Source organism: Paramormyrops kingsleyae, chromosome 12 (assembly GCF_048594095.1).
Source record: "Paramormyrops kingsleyae isolate MSU_618 chromosome 12, PKINGS_0.4, whole genome shotgun sequence".
NCBI lineage: Eukaryota > Metazoa > Chordata > Actinopteri > Osteoglossiformes > Mormyridae > Paramormyrops > Paramormyrops kingsleyae.
The window spans coordinates 18,028,798-18,045,107 of NC_132808.1; the positions used below are offsets into that span (position 1 = coordinate 18,028,798).

General features: G+C 45.3%; 1 protein-coding gene across 1 annotated transcript; it reads right to left on the reverse strand.

The window, feature by feature from the left end:
* Positions 1 to 409: 409 nt before the first annotated feature.
* LOC111842612 (SH3 domain and tetratricopeptide repeat-containing protein 1) lies at positions 410 to 14,748 on the reverse strand. The gene is made up of 17 exons (XM_023809407.2): positions 14,030 to 14,748; positions 13,173 to 13,244; positions 12,395 to 12,522; positions 10,800 to 10,905; positions 10,560 to 10,703; positions 9,909 to 10,107; positions 9,244 to 9,320; positions 8,806 to 9,001; positions 7,771 to 7,901; positions 7,631 to 7,672; positions 5,803 to 7,470; positions 4,737 to 4,917; positions 4,344 to 4,494; positions 4,120 to 4,242; positions 3,508 to 3,658; positions 2,058 to 2,254; positions 410 to 870 (listed from the first exon to the last, which is right to left on the reverse strand). Exons 1-17 carry the CDS (start codon positions 14,178 to 14,180, stop codon positions 616 to 618), a joined length of 3,972 nt encoding a protein of 1,323 aa, XP_023665175.2. The 5' UTR covers positions 14,181 to 14,748; the 3' UTR covers positions 410 to 615.
* Positions 14,749 to 16,310: the final 1,562 nt, after the last annotated feature.

Genomic DNA, 16,310 nt, shown 5'->3' on the forward strand with positions numbered 1-16,310 from the left:
TATACTGTAAATAAAGGATTCTTCGATGTAAACTGGATGGAGAGAATAGTCTTCTTCCTAGAAGAGGCAGGAGAAACATATCCTTCCTGTTCCAGTTCCTATACATACTGAATCTCAGTAAAAGCCCATGGGTTTAGCGTACCGTCACTGGGTCTCCACTACTGTACGTACGCTTCGTTTCTTAGCAGACTTTCTTATACAAAGCCACTAAGTATAGATTACTGTTTTACTTTACTTATTTTTAGACCTGGAAACATTTAAAGACACCTTATATTAAGTTCCCGATATTCTGCCTTGTTTTAAGCTAAATATCAGAGACGAAGACATGAATTACACAGCCGCATGCGTCTATATAGACAGCAATTATTCCACAATTGCAAAAACACAAAAAAGAAACCGTAAACCTGACTGCTGATAGATAAATTGTTTGTAATTACATACTCCTGCTGCAGTTCATATATGTGATGTCAGATCAAACAAAATAGTATGAAATAATGACAGGATTTCACATTGCTGGATTTTTCAGCGTATTATGATGACCCACAGATAAAGAGTCACATTGTTACGCCACAATAGGACCAATGCAGCGTGCTGACTGTGGCGCCATTGCCGCCGCTAGGTGGCGCCGGTCTTGTACCGCGACGTGCTGCAGAAGTGCTGCTCGGGCGACAGGTTGATCCGCCGCACGTTAAGTTCGGTGGCGAAGCCTCGCGCCCTCTGGTAGAAGAAGAGCGAGAGCTCGCGGTCCACCAGGAAGTTGTGGTAGATGGTGGCCAGGCGTGTGCAAAGCTTCAGCTGGGCTCTTTTGTTCCCCAAGTCCATGGCAGCAGCCAGGGCCAGGTGGTAATACCCAGCTGCATCGTAGGGGTCCTGAGGCACCCAGATAAGAGCACCAAGTGAGTAAGTCAGTATCTAATCTCATTATCTTTGTCATTCACTGACCTCCTGCTAGAAATTTCACAAAAGGGTACAACTGAAGTACTCGTCCCAACATCCTTTGGGTTTGAAATCTAATTCCTATATTACCACTCCACCTACTTCCCTGGTAAATACCACTCTGATGCAGGATAACACTGGGAATAGTCATATCTGTTTGTAAAATACAGTACAGATGTAGCGCTTAAAGCTAGAGAGGGATAACACTGGGAATAGTTATATCTGTTTGTAAAATACAGTACAGAAGTAGAGCTTAAAGCAAGAGAGGGATAACACTGGGAATAGTCATATCTGTTTGTAAAATACAGTACAGAAGTAGAGCTTAAAGCTAGAGAGGGGTAACACTGGGAATAGTCATGTTTGTTTGTATAATACAGTACAGATGTAGAGCTTAAAGCTAGAGAGGGATAACACTGGGAATAGTCATATCTGTTTGTAAAATACAGTACAGATGTAGAGCTTAAAGCAAGAGAGGGGTAACACTGGGAATAGTCATGTCATGTCTGATTGTAAAATACAGTACAGAAGTAGAGCTTAAAGCAAGAGAGGGGTAACACTGGGAATAGTCATGTCTGTTTGTAAAATACAGTACAAATGTAGAGCTTAAAGCAAGAGAGGGGTAACACGGGGAATAGTCATATCTGTTTGTAAAATACAGTACAGAAGTAGAGCTTAAAGCAAGAGAGGGGTAACACTGGGAATAGTCATGTCTGTTTGTAAAATACAGTACAGATGTAGAGCTTAAAGCAAGAGAGGGGTAACACTGGGAATAGTCATGTCTGTTTGTAAAATACAGTACAGATGTAGAGCTTAAAGCAAGAGAGGGGTAACACTGGGAATAGTCATATCTGTTTGTAAAATACAGTACAGATGTAGAGCTTAAAGCAGGAGAGGGGTAACACTGGGAATAGTTATGTCTGTTTGTAAAATACAGTACAGTTTAGGTGTTTAAATAATTTACCCCCAAGATGTTGAGCCCCATGAAAATAAACGATAGTGGGCCCCCAACCCAGATCAATCCAACTATGTTCCTCACTTTAATGCCAAAAATGTCATTTATAAATTTACAGCTGAATGAAATTAGTGATCATTAGTACAGTATTATACCACACTCGGTTTACCTTGAGGTCATAGAAGATGATGTCCCCAAGCGTGAGGTAAACCCTGACGTAGTACAGGGTCTCCTCCTCGAACTGCAGGGGTGACGGGCAGAGTGACAGGGCTTTCAGGTAGTAGTGTTCGGCTAGTTCCAACTGGCCCAGTTGATGATACAGTGTACCGAGTCTATGGAAAGCCACGCGTTCATTCAGATGCTCTCCTAGGTAACAGACAGAACAGAGAGGGTCTCTCAACTTACTGGACAATCAGATATATATATTTTAGTGTTGTCAAACGATTAAAAATTTTAATCAGATTAATCACAGGGTTGCTGTGGATTAATTTCGATTAATCATGATTAAATATCATTCATTTTTAATCTGTATTAATCGCATTTCATTTTGCATGAGCAAACAGACTCAAGAAAAAAGGGAATATATATGCACTTAACATGTTTATTGAACATCTTGAACACGAGTCGGATGCATTCCATCTGCCACAGAAGTTCAATACCATGCACCCATATCAAAAAGCAAGATTTTTTGCTTAGCCGGACAACTGGTCGGATTTAAGGTACCTCAGTTTAAATGGTCTTTATCTTCGTTCACATACAATTAGCCCGAACTACCGTAAATCCTACAAATAATCCGACTTATCATGAAATCCAATTCTAGCCCGGTTAATTGCCATTGTTACCAATATCAGTTGATAACACATTACGCGCAGTGCTTTACGTATAAAACTCCGTAGCAACACGTCCACAGATAAGTTGGATGGTATAATGTGTGCGACCGATTTAATGAGCCACAAATGAGAAGTAGTGCTTAAACAATAAAAAACTACAACTTTCCCTTCTGTTGATAAAAGGCGCAGCCATCTTGGATTTTGAACTCGGGATCCTCTGTGCTGCTCCGAGTTATTTCTCGGATCTCCGAGAAACAGGAGCACGCATGTCGTCACTTCCGGCTTCAAAACTCAGAATCCGACTTGGAACACATGTTCCGAGGGCAAATGGAACACACCAAAACTGCCCGAAATGGGTTGACAGAGACATTTCAGGGATTTGGAGTCATTCTGCGCTGCAGATGGGTTAATTGCGTTAAAAATTTTTAATCAGATTAATCATGATGATGGATTAATCTGCGTTAACCCCTTTAATTTTGACAGCCCTAATATATTTGAAAAATCATATTCAAATCTAGGTATAATTAGGATTCTGGATTTTGCTGCTAATATACAGTAACCTGGAGAAAGGTGCCCTCTGGTGAAAACAGAAGGCTATAACTGTATTTTTCTGAAATGCTCACAGAAAATGTGGTCTTTGCTGCTGGATTAATACTAAACATGTATTATTTTGTTTTGAAAAAAGAAAATGCTAAAATCCTCATAAATCATTAATCACTCTGTGTATATATCTGTGTTTGAGTCCGGTCACATGATGCTGTTTGGCCAATCAGAGGATGACGTGGGTACCTAAGGTGATGCTAAGGTCCAGTGAGGCCTGGGCAAACTCCACTGCATCCCTGTGCAGCTGCATGTGCATCAGCAGTTCTGTCAGCTTGTTGCAGAGGCGCAGCTGGGATGGAGTGTCGCCCGTCCGGATCGCAATGGGCAGGGCCCGGTCCTGAAGGGCACAGACCCCCAGATCATCTCAGAGTCCCCCCCCCTCCAGCCTGGGCTAACAATCCATATGCATAGTATGTACATTCGTCAAAATACAAAGTGGTCCAAACTCATTTAGTGTGATAATGTTTCAGTGGAAACAAGACTGGTGCAGTGCAGAATGGATGGAATACACTTATCATCCAGGCTATTTCGGAACAATGTGGATGGAATATATTGTGGTCACCTAGAGTGACTGGAATCTTCTGTGGCTGTCCTGTTTGCATAGCTGGAACATTCTTCAGTCACCAGCATGTCTGCTGCATGACCGAACGGATATTTCCAGAGCGGTCGCTCCCGCGTTATCTACAGAATACCTAAACCAAACGTTCCCGGAAATGCAACCAGGAAAACACGTGTGACGTGATGCATGGATGCCGGGGAGTTCACCCAATAGCATGGTGCCCTCGCTCCACCGCCTACCCTGTAGAAAGACAGAGCCTTGTCTCTGTCCCGTGAGCTGTTGAAGAACAAGTCCCCCGCAACCTCCAGCAGCCCCAGAAGGAAGGCTGTGTTCCCTGTGCTTAGACCGGAGTCCTGGGCTACCTGGATGCAGAAGAGAATGGACCTTCTTTCAGGACTGCCTACGACTGACCAGCACAAACACCTCAACTGGAAACTCCTTTGGCTTTGTTGACAAGACTGGCCTGTAGGTAGAGGTCCACCAATTCGTCTTGCCCCAGGATGTGGTAGATCTTTCCTGCCTTCAGCCAGGCAAAAGCCTCCTTCTCCTTCCTGTGCAGGTCGATAAAGAGGCCCAGGCTGCATTTGGTGTGCTCCAGGGCGGCTCGGTAGGCCCTGACAGGAGAGAAGGGAGAACGAGTTAGAGCCAAGCCAGGACAAGGCCGGGTGCTGCTCTCGAAGGGCTCAGGGAGGAACCACACTGAGGTGCACGCAGGTTCTACTGTACCATGACATAGTCAAGGGCACAGCTGTCATCTTGGCAAACTGCTGCCTTGTAAGGGATAAATCACACCCCCCCTGTGCGCCCCACACGGCTCGAGAACAGTTTCACTGCTAAACGGCCTGGGATCTGTTACCTGTCTGTGCCCAAGCCCATGTAAAGCTCGCTGATGGTTTCCAGGATGTCACCCTCGTGGCTCCGGTGGCCCATGCGACGCAGCAGGACCAGCTGGCGCTCATTGTAGATGATGCTCTGGGCGGCATCAGGGCACAGCGTGTGGTAGAAGTGGCACAGGCAGCGGCACGCCTGGAGCTGGCCTGCGAAGCGAGTGCCAAATGGGCCGTTAAACTCACACACATGGCGCTCTGCCACTTCATACGTCCAGGTAACACATTTAATTAGCAAACAGTAAGTACTGGCTCAGCAGCAACTGAATACTATTAAAAACCTAGAAAATTAAACTTTTTGGCCATCACTATGAATACTGGCCCTGAAGGTTTCTTGCCTGAATTGTGAGAATGGTTACAGTTGGCAGTTCGAAACAAGAAACCATTCATTTAGTTTGACTGACATGTTTTCTATTGTTTAGGTTGGCCTTATAACCAGTGGCGGTTATAATGGGCAACTGGCCAGGGTGGCATCGTCTGAGGGGGCGCCGACGTAGCAAATTGCGGGTGCCAAACTGCCGCCCCCCCCAACCAATAACTTTAACTGGGTGAAATCGGTAGGGGGGTTGTGGTTTTGCCAGGGAGCCAAGAATGCCAGACCCACGGTTTATAGCAGAAACTCACATATAGTAAGATGTATACAGACATTTCTATCCCTGGATTACAGGCCATTTTATTGCTGACACTGGCAGAAGTGATTGGTTCAGCAGAACGGCCATGTTTGATGCCTTAAAGGTAGCCTGACATGAAGCAGAGGCTTATGGGTAAAAGCAGAGCATGCCGCCGCTTGTGAGAAACAGTGCATCCCTGATGAATACAATGGCAAGATGGAACACGGTGCCGACAGGAGGAACAGGCAAACAGCACAGTCGAGACAATCCTGACATGATGCTTCCACAGCTCTGATCATTTTACCTGACTTTAGCTAAAAATACTGTTTCTATTCTATGCCCCTGTTCCTCTATATCGAATCCCCCACAATGCCTTAGTGCTCCTCAGGATGTGGACACATGAAGGCATGAGAACGGGACGTACAGTGCAGGTTGCCAGAGTTGATGGCAGTAAGAAGTGCCCACTCGTAGTACAGCTTCCCTTTCTCCAGTTCCAGCTGCCCCCGGCTCACGTAAAAGCGGCCGAGCTCCAGGAGCACGCAGAAGAAGTCCTCTTCGTGGCCTTCATCCTTCAACTGAGAGAACGTCTCCACTGCACGAAGCAGGCTGGCCTCGCCCAGAGTCTCCGCCCCCACGTGCCAGTAGAGGAGCCCGCGATTGGCCAGTGCCACGGCCGAGTTCCGCAGGGAGCCAATCTCCTCGCAGGCGTCCAACGCGGAACGGTAGCTGGCGGCGGCCCGCTTGGCGTCACCCGTGTGACGGAGCGCTATGGCGCGCATGTTCTGGACGAGGCCCTGAATCTGCTGGATGTCCAGGAGACCTTCCAGCACATGCAGGGCGTGCAGCGGCTGCCGGTTGCGGATGTGCAGCCACGCCAGAAACAGAAGCGCATCCGTGGCATCCACAGGGGTTTTGCTCAGTCCGCTGTCTAACAGGGTGCCCATGCAGCGGAGGGCATCGTCCAGGAGACGCTGCCCCTGCAGCAGGTAGGACAGGCACATGGAAGCAGCCTGGCGAAGGGATCGCTCCGCCGTGTTTTCCGTGAGCGCCAGCGCCCTCCGCAGGTAGGGTGCCGCCTGTGGAGGGATGCGCTCACCCTGCTTCTCCAGAACAAAGCTGATGGCACTCAGGTGGGTCTCCAGAGAGGCAGACGGGTGGAGCGAGGCCCGTCTCAAGGAACTGGTAGCCAGGTGCGGGAGGCCGCTTTCAGAGTACAGCCTGCCCAACGCCAGGTAACCATGGCTGGGTGGAAGCTGACCAGCCCCTGGCAGTTCCTCCATCAGGACCTGGAGCCTCTCGACAAAGGGCACGGCGCTCCAGCTCTCCCCAAGCGTGCAGTGAAGCTTAGCCAGGAGGAAGCAGACCCTGGCCTCGGCGGCCTTGCTCCCTGCCAGCACGGCCTTCTTCAGGGCGTAGCGCAGAACCTCCGGCTCCCTCCCGGTACTGCAGACGTGCCCGCCGACTCCCATCCGCAGGGCGGCCACTCGCTCCGAAGAGTCGACATACTTCTCTGTGTTCTTCTGCGTGAGGTAGACGACAGCCAGGTTGGCGTGGATGGCGGTCAACAGGTGCCAGTCCGCAAAGTCTTCCCTGGTGATGCCCAACGCCTCCTCGAAATAGACACGGGCCTGGGAGAGTTTGACCCTACGGGCACAGAGCTTGCCCAGGAGGAAGCAAAGCCGGCTCTGGGCCCAGAAGAGCCTCCTCTTGCGGGCCGTTTCTCTGGCCGCGCCTAGATAGGCCACCAGCTCTTCCTCGTCTGAATGGCCCCGGAATAATGAGCAGACAAACTTCAGGGAGAAGTGGTAGAGGCCAGCAAACTGTGGTTGATATTCTCTGACGTTCAGGAAGGCGAGCAGTGGCTGGACACCTTCGGGGTCATGCCCGTCCTCGGTGACAGACACGGTGAAGCACACTGAGCCACCTTCTCCTCCTGCTTCCTGGTCTCCCTCATCATTACCCTCCAGAGAAGTCTCTACCTCCTCGGCCGGTGCAGTATCAGCTTCTAGTGTGCTCAGTTCTTTCAGAATCCTGTCTACTTTGGTTCTGAGTTCCTCACGTTCTAAAACGATGTCTTCTTTAGAGGATGGATCTGAAGATAGAAACATTGAACTATGAAACAAGAACTATGGAACTAAGGACTACATAAAGCACATCAGAATCTTCAAAACATTTAAGCATCATCCATCCAGCTTATCCTGTATTTCCCAATCTGGTCCTTGTTTGTAAAAGTGTTATACAAAAAAACTTACTTCGAGGACTTCCTTTCAGAAAATCAGATACTTCAATCAGATCTGGAATACACAACGCAGTAACAGGAAGTGAGGACGATAGCAGGCACTCAGTGCTTGATGTGGGAGCAGCTGAAGTGCTGTGGGTCGCCTCGGCTCACCCAGCCTGTAGATGGCGCCGATGTCATTCCGGCAGGACTCCCTCAGCTGCGTTAAAGCTTCGGCTTTCACGCGCTCCAGCGTCACGCCATTCAGCAGCCCGTCCTCGTCTTCCAAAAATATTTCCGGAGATCTACCAACATAAGACTTTCATAAATGACTTTCAACGGGATCTAAAGTATGTGAGACCGTGCCCTTGACTACAGGCAGCCACCGAAAGTCCAGCTTACAGGCGACTCAGACTGTCAGAGAACCGATTATATTGTCATCACAGCGATAAACAAGGAACACAGACAAGTGCAGGAAAAGGTACAAAAATGGCATTTACTGACATAGTCACTCTCACTACTCACACACACACACACTTGCCCACCATGCTGACCATTCTGACTACTTATACTCCACACAGTGTGCGCACACACACTACTACAGCACTACACATGACTTGAACATACAGCACAGAAACAATACTGCATGATAAATACACTGAGTTATTTACACTATTAACACTGCTGGCACTGATCCAGCATGTTGCCGCCCCCCGATGGACAGTCCCAGTGCTACACTATTAAAAATTTGAGTTAAGTAGAATGATTCATAATATTGAACACACGCACTACTTTGTGCCACTCGTGAAAATATTGCACTGCTTCCTCGGTTCATCGGTTCAAGGTACAGTACAGTACAGTACATTAAATACATACTAGACAAACATTTGACTGACACTAAATAAGAACCAAATCTATCTGTTCCAACTTAGCTACAAATTTGACTGAAAGACAGACTTAGGAACAGATCTCGTTCGCCTGTTCTATATAGCAGTGTTTCCCAATCCAGTCCTCAGGAACCCACAGCCGATCCACGTTTTTGCTCCCTCCGAACTACTTGCCAGTCAGTCCACATTTTTGCTCCCTCCCAGCTCCAGGGAAAACGTGGACAGTCTGTGGGTCCCCGAGGACCGGATTGGGAAACACTGCTACAGTATATAGCATTCATCAAGAACACCGCCCAGCAGAGCCACAGAGGGCAACACTCACTCACGGAGGGAGCTGGCGGGCTTGACAAAGCTGGATCTCACAAGCCCGAGGCTTCCTGTCCCCTCATGTCTCCCCAGGAACCACTGGAGGCAGGACACCAGCAGACCAACCACATGGATTACATCTCCACGCTCAAAGCTCAGCTCATCTGGGCTGCTGGCATCCGATTGCCGCGTGGCCACGCAGGAGCCTGTGGCTGTGGAGCAGAGACAGGAGACAGGTAATCAGCTTTGAGGCAAGACTGGTACAGCCTTGTTAAGGGGGCCCAACAGTCCCCAGCAACTCACTCTAAATCCCCATTTCCCACTGCTGAACTGACATAACCCCGTGACATTTCCAGCCTGGTCGAAACATTAGATCTTACCGCAGAACAAGAATAAATTGTGACACAAACCGAACTGGATCTAAGGATTTTGCCCCACAGTGATCTCTGCTCACCAAACTGACAGGGGAAGTCACAGGTCAATTTTCCACGGCCGACCAGGATGTGTTCACAGCACGATTTCAGGAACCATCTGGAAAGATTGCAGAAAAAAAAAAACGTTTCCAGCATTACATCAGTTGTCATACAAAACATTTGTTTAAAAGAGGAAGATACCTTGTATTTTTTGTACAAATACTCCAAAAACCGCAAATGATTACGGTTTCCACAGGATCCCAGTTGGTGGCTGGGAAACACTGGGACGGTATGGAAATTCCGGGGAAGACACAAGTTCAGGGGCCAAAGCCTCTAGTCAGTATTAACTGACTGTATTGAGAGCATAAAGCCAATTTGCCATGTTGTGTTAGAAAGGAGAGGACTGAGAGAAATGATGGCTTCAGATCCATCTATATTTAACTGTGACCTGCACAAAATCTCTGTAGAGCCCCTGTAAAATCACCCTGCTCTATCCTCCAGTACCTGTCTCCAGTGGATCCGTTTGCTGTCACGAAGAACCTTGTTTTCCCCGTCACTCAATAACATAAGAAAGCATCTCAGAAATGTGCTTATAAATAGCTGTATGAGGAGATAGTTATGTACTGTGATTAATTTTGGATGAAAAAACATCTGGTAAGCTAATAATAGATATGAAGTTGCTGTAGCACCATGCACATCCACTCACTGGTGAAACGGGATGATGGGTTCCACAGCTGGTCTGCACTTGGTGCCCCTGGATCCGTCTACTAGGGACTGTACAGTCCAGTCAGAGCCCATGAAAGGTGGCTCGAAGATGCCAATGTCACCCTGCTCCAGGTACAGGTCCCTGCCTGATGTGGAGCTGTCAAACATCTGGTTGGCAGTACAGCGTCCAAAAAATGACCCTGGGGAACATACGAGTTTAGGTGGGATCTTGGAGTAAGTTGATGGACAAGGTGTTAGACCAGGTATTGAGGATGTTGCACCACGATTTGGAAAGCTGTTAAGTGCATCGTCGGGCTAAGATGTAGAGCAACTTGGGGTACACAGCGTTGAGCAAGGACATGGGGTTTTGGAAATGTTTTTGGAAATGGGAGTAAAACTAACATGTCAGAAAAGGTTATGGACCAGAGGTTGAAACTTGAAGTTCAAGTATAAATCCAGACCAAGATTTTGTTTCAACCAACCTGTTGAGTACAAAGAGTCACAGTCACAGAGTACTCAGCTGGTTGGTTGAAACAAAACCTTGGTCTGGATTTGTATTTTCTTGACCTGAACTTTCCACCTCTGTTATGGACTGAGTGTTGGAGTCTATTGGACCATGATAGTTTAGTGATATAGGTCATTCATCTGTTACCTTCCTGTATAAGAATCCCTTTGTACAAAAGATTTAGCATTTCTTCTTGGACTACAGCCTCTATTCCAGCATTTTCCTGCTCCAAGGAGCTCAGCCAGAAATCTTGGTCAAGAAGTAGGTTTTCCATACAGTGGCCAAGGAAGCCTGATGGGTATGAAGAGATGTCAGGGTTGATGTGACCACAAGGGCAGACAAATCTTACAGCGACTGCATTCTGCTCACCAGAAGCTGCCAACCTACCCATCGTGTAATGTGTGTGGAATCTCCATAGCTCTTCAAAGGATTTGAAGGTTATAAATATGGTGTCCTCTTCACTGTTGATGGACAACAACTGGGCAGAAAGTTCCTGAAACATGAGGCAAAGTAAAAGTTATGTGACAACTTAATTCACAGGATTACATAACTGTATCCAACAGGGAAATGTACTTCTGCTATAGTCTGAGAAAGTACACTTTGAAAAGTTAGAATGCAGGAAAATTAGCTGTTTTATTATTATTATTATTAGTAGTAGTAGTAGTAGTATGTATGTATGTATGTATGTTTGTATTTTTGTACGTACAGAGTTTCAGACCTTCAACACCACTAATTTTAAGTACAGAAAGCTTAAAAACTAGGGATTTCAATTAACAAAGGTGAAATAAGTAAGCTAGTACAGTGGTACCTTGGTTCTCGAACTTAATCTGTCCGGGCTCTGGATCGAATCCTAAAAAGTTCGAGTTCTGATCGAATTTTTCCCATAAGAAATAATGGAAAACCAATTAACTGGTTCCCGGCCCCCCAAAATTACACCTAAATGTGTTTTTTTATTATTATTATTATTATTATTTTTAGCATTTAAACACAAAATGAACAGGATAAAACAAGAAGAGCATTTTATTCTTAATGGCTTCCAAAACGATAAAGATCTTATCCCAACATTACCCCTGTCCTGCCCCGATCGTCCGCTCCTTCCGTGTGCCACGCCCCCTCATTAACCCCGTGTGGAATCCCCGTGTGATCAGCTGTTTCTGGTTGTTGTCATTAGTCCTCTGTATTAAGTCTGCGTTTCAGTTTGTTTCCCCAGTCCGGTCATTGGGTGCGTTCGACTTGCTTACAGCGCTGGGTTAAAGCAACGCATTCTGATCCTGACGCAATGCATTACGGTTAGATGCTTTGCGACCTCTCACCCGGCTGCACAAACTGGAACCGCCTCCGTGACGACACACCTTTGCCCTTATTGGCTGAAGAGTTTAGTTACACGCATGACGTTTGTATCCCAGGCAGTTCCGATGCGTAATCTGCTATTTCTCCCGAATATCACGTAAAGCAGTGAGAACTGGTTTTCAGTTAATTTACCTGGTAAAATAAAGTTTAAATAAATGACATAAATGCTCTAATAGTACACGCAAGTTAGTGGTTTATTTATTGTTAGTTACTGTAATGTTGCCCTGCTTTATTTGGTTAATTGTCCAGTCTGTGAAGAAGGCATTCAAGTAAGAATTGCATTGTAGTATGACTTATTTCCTGGCACATACAATTTATATTAGGTCAGCGTTCACGGTTCGACTTCTGATATTCAGATCGAGTTCTAGGTCAAACTGGTTTGTTCGACTTTCAAGAAATTCGAGTTGTAGTGAGTCCGAGAACCGAGGTATTTTCTCTAGCACAAACACACCTACTAAACCTGATAATTGGCTGATTAAGATGTGTTTGGAGTAGGGAAATCTGCAAACTGTGTGTTGGATTCTAACCCTCCAGGACCGGAATTGGGGAACCCTGTGCTAAAGTGAGCGAGGCAGTAAGCCTGACCCAGACACGGCCTGAACCACTCCATAGGTGCTGTGGGGGAGCCTCACCGAGAAGAGGGTTCTGATCCCTCCACTGTCGGCCTCCAGGTCACACAGTTTTGCCCGGAGCACTTCCTGCAGTTCCTCATCAGGCTGCCTGTCGAACCCTCGTACTGCAGACAGCCGTATGGAGAGTGCTGTGGATAAATGATCAGTCAGCTCAGTTTGTGAGTGCTCCCCAGTCACTATTACATCATTGCTCAGCTGGTACTCATTCACTGCACACTTGCGACTGATAGCTACCGAATTTCTGCTCAGCCACTACTCAGTCACTACTCAGTCATCACTAATCAGTCAATGATCAGTCACTGCAAAGTTATTTCTCAGCTGAAGCTCATTTTCTGTTTAGTCACTGCTCAGAAACTACTGAGTACCTGGTCACTACTGACTAGTTGCTAATGGGTTTCTTTTCACTGCAAGTTGGTACTCAGCAGTTTTTCGACCACTGTTTTGTTGTCACTCCTTTATTTGCCACAGAGTAACTACTCATTTAGTGCTACTCCATTGTTGTACAGTCATTGCACTGTTGCATCCATTCCATCTACACATTTCAGTTGCTGTTTATCCATCTCTTCACTAATGAAGGTAAACTGTCATAAGGTCTTACACTTTAAACCATCATTTTGGATCAGCTGCCAGTTGTAATCTGTAGCCATGCTAAGAGTTTCCAAGCAGTGACTGGGATAAAGTCACAGTCTGAGTTCATTGCTAACAGTATGAGCAACGGGAGGTGAACATTGGTCAGCTTTCCTTCCAAAGCAGAGGTACATCATTACTTATCTATTACCGGAAGGGTAAGAAATTTCTGGGATGACCAAGGATCCTTTGGAAGCAGCGGCTCCTCTTTGTGAATCATAATCTGCAGCGGAAAGATGTGCACAACACTGTGTAATCCAGCCTGCTGCCCATCTCTGTGGTTAGACAGTTACGAAACGCCAGCTTGATAAGATGAGTATTGGACATGTTTTGTATCAGTAAATTCATCACACGAACATTAGATGAGGGGAAATATATTCTTTCAGACTAATAACATCAGCCCCAGTCGAACACACCCTTGTGCAAATTAATATAAAGAAGTTGTTGAGTCTATATGCACACAGACTGACCACAGTTAAGACGGACATCATAGTCACATTAATTCATACTTATCGCCTTAGGTCCGGATTTAGGACATGGTGGATTGATAAAAATTGTATGGGAATAAACCAGGATGGGGCGCCAATTTGGCAACTCCGATTAACCTCAGCATGTTTTTGGACTGTGAGGGGAAACCAGGGAACCCAGAAGAAACCCCACGAAAATTTTCCATGACAGGAGGATATAGCCAAAAATATCTGAGGTGAATATTTTGGATGTTATCCTTCCACTTATGGTGGAGCAGACTTGAATGTTCTGCCATCATCTGCACACACCCTCAGAAACACACACTCCGATCCTCTCACATACTTGGCTTTTACTGAACTCTGTCCTCATTAGGAATTATGCGCATTTATTCTCTCTATATTCAATTTCGCTTGATTGACATAAATAAATAAAGGTGTGCCTGTGTTTTTGCTCTTATGCAAGAAGTCACGTTTGCTGTATATTTCACTTAACAAAAAAAGTTCTAATCCCTGTCACGAAATTTATATTGTCAGATCTCACCTCTTTCCCTATAGTCGCTTCCGTTACCATTGATCAACGAAACCTCGTCCCGTTCTTCAGTCTGTGGGTCTTTCGTATTTCGAAGATCTTGAAAATCGGCCTGAAGTCCATTTCCAACCTGGACCGAATCGCGGATCTTGCTGCTAGTCATCTTCACGAAGTTTAACTTTTGTTCTTCTGGGTGTGGTAAAGCAGCTTTGATGCATCACGCGCTATCTACATCATCCATGTACAGTATATCGTAAAAAAATATTATAGCAAGAAAAAAAAAAGCTGCCAATCTAGGAATACCTGAAAAGAAATTTGCTTTTTACATTGCTTTTCACCCGGCTCCTAACGTAGTGGAAGCGTAGGCAAACTCAAAAGCGAATATGCACATTGATCGAGGCAGCTTTGACGCTACAGTTTAGTAAGAAAGCGAAACGAAACTTTCCCGTCACCGCCGGTGTCCGTCCCGGAGCTGTCCGGCAGGTTGCTGTCGCGGCGCCCCGTGGATTATGCCCTTCCAGTTCACGTGGGCTTGGAACCATTTGCTGGCTCCGTAAGCGTCTTTAAAAAGTTAATAATCTCTCGGTCACCAAATAAAGTTTTACTTGCAGCTGGTCGCCAAGCACGTCACGGAGATGCTGTTTTCTGAGCAAAGTTTATACTTTTTCATGTTCAGTTGATTTCACAGGTCCCGCCCACAGTCAAAGGTTTTGGAGGATAACACGAATCCCGAGAAATGTGTCAACCAACGAGAGGTTTTAAAAGTCATTAGACACATTATTTACAATTATTTACAAAATTAAAAACGTATTTTTTGGCCCAATTTATTACTTTAGAAAAATAAATTAATTGATTTGATGATTATTCACAGCAATTGTAAAATTAAGCTACCGATTCAGGTAAATTTGGTTATTCAAAATATTTGATGATACAATTCATGCAAAGATGTGTTTGTTTAGACATTGCATGAAATAAAAAAAAATGCATTTGATTTGTTCTGGCTGTCTGAGTGAAATGCGTAATTAATCCGTTTTTTTCCTCCTAGCTCAACATAAGAGTGGTGATAGCGGTCGGCTTACATATCAGCTACATTAATGCATCAAAAAGGAATATTGCTGACCAGGGGCGTTGCTAGAGATTTTGGGCCCCATGAAAGCATATCATATTAGGCCCCCCAGTCCAAACCAATCCAGTTATTTTCCTAATTTTGTAGGGCCCCTGTCACTCAGGGGCCCTTGGAATCGTCCTAGCTTTCCTCCCCCTTACGGCGCCCCTGTTGCTGACACTTGTTATTGTGATGGACATTTTCAAGAAATTAAGAGAAAACATTTGTTTCAAAATGAAATCAGACGTCTCTTGTTGTGTCAAACAGAAAATTAATACTGCTGTTCAGATACTGTCCAAACCCATGGAATCCCAAATATTTCTTTAATGGCTATTAATGCTATCCCTTTCACAAAATTCTGTTTCACATTCATCTGAGAAAATGTGTCACAATTTCATCCGGTCAAGAAAAAAGTGCAAAGGTTCAGAACTATAGAACTACAGATGACTATTTATTCCTGTATAAGTCTACACTAGAATGAATGTGCTGTTCTCTGACAATAGTGCACAAATAGTTTGTTTTTAAAGTGAAATAGATACATTTGCAGAAGTGAATACAAATGTATTAACTTGTTTCAGTTTTCCATATTGAGAGCTGTAAGGCAGCACATTTTTAATACAGGGGCACACAGAGCACAGGGCCGGGATACACCCTACACAGACAATGACACGCCATGGGCAATTCAGAGAAACCAATTTTGGGTCAAATCTATTCATTGCACTGCCACTCACATTTTTGTATTTTATTAATTTAATTAGTAGTTTTTGTTTCATTTGTGCTTGCCAATTGTACCCTTAGCTGTAGGTAATTGTACCTGTTAAGGTACAGAAATGGACTCTGAGGAACATTTCTGTACCATTGATGGTACATGAATGCTGCTTGTACCTTTGGGATGTTCCTCAGAGTCCATGTCTGTACCTTAAAAGGTACAATTACAAGGGTACAGCCCAGTGACAAGCAAAGGTACATTTTTTACCCTTTTCTCTGAGAGTGTCGCATTAGACTGCTTATACTTTGTTCAGATTGCTGCTGTAATCCATTTATGTTTATACGCACAATAACCTATAATTGTAACCACTTACATTGCTTGAAAAGGTCATTCTCAGGTTACAGCATTGTTTCCCTGACCACTATCTGCTTTTTGTACATAAAGGATCCAGTGAATGAATGGATGAAAGGATGCATGTC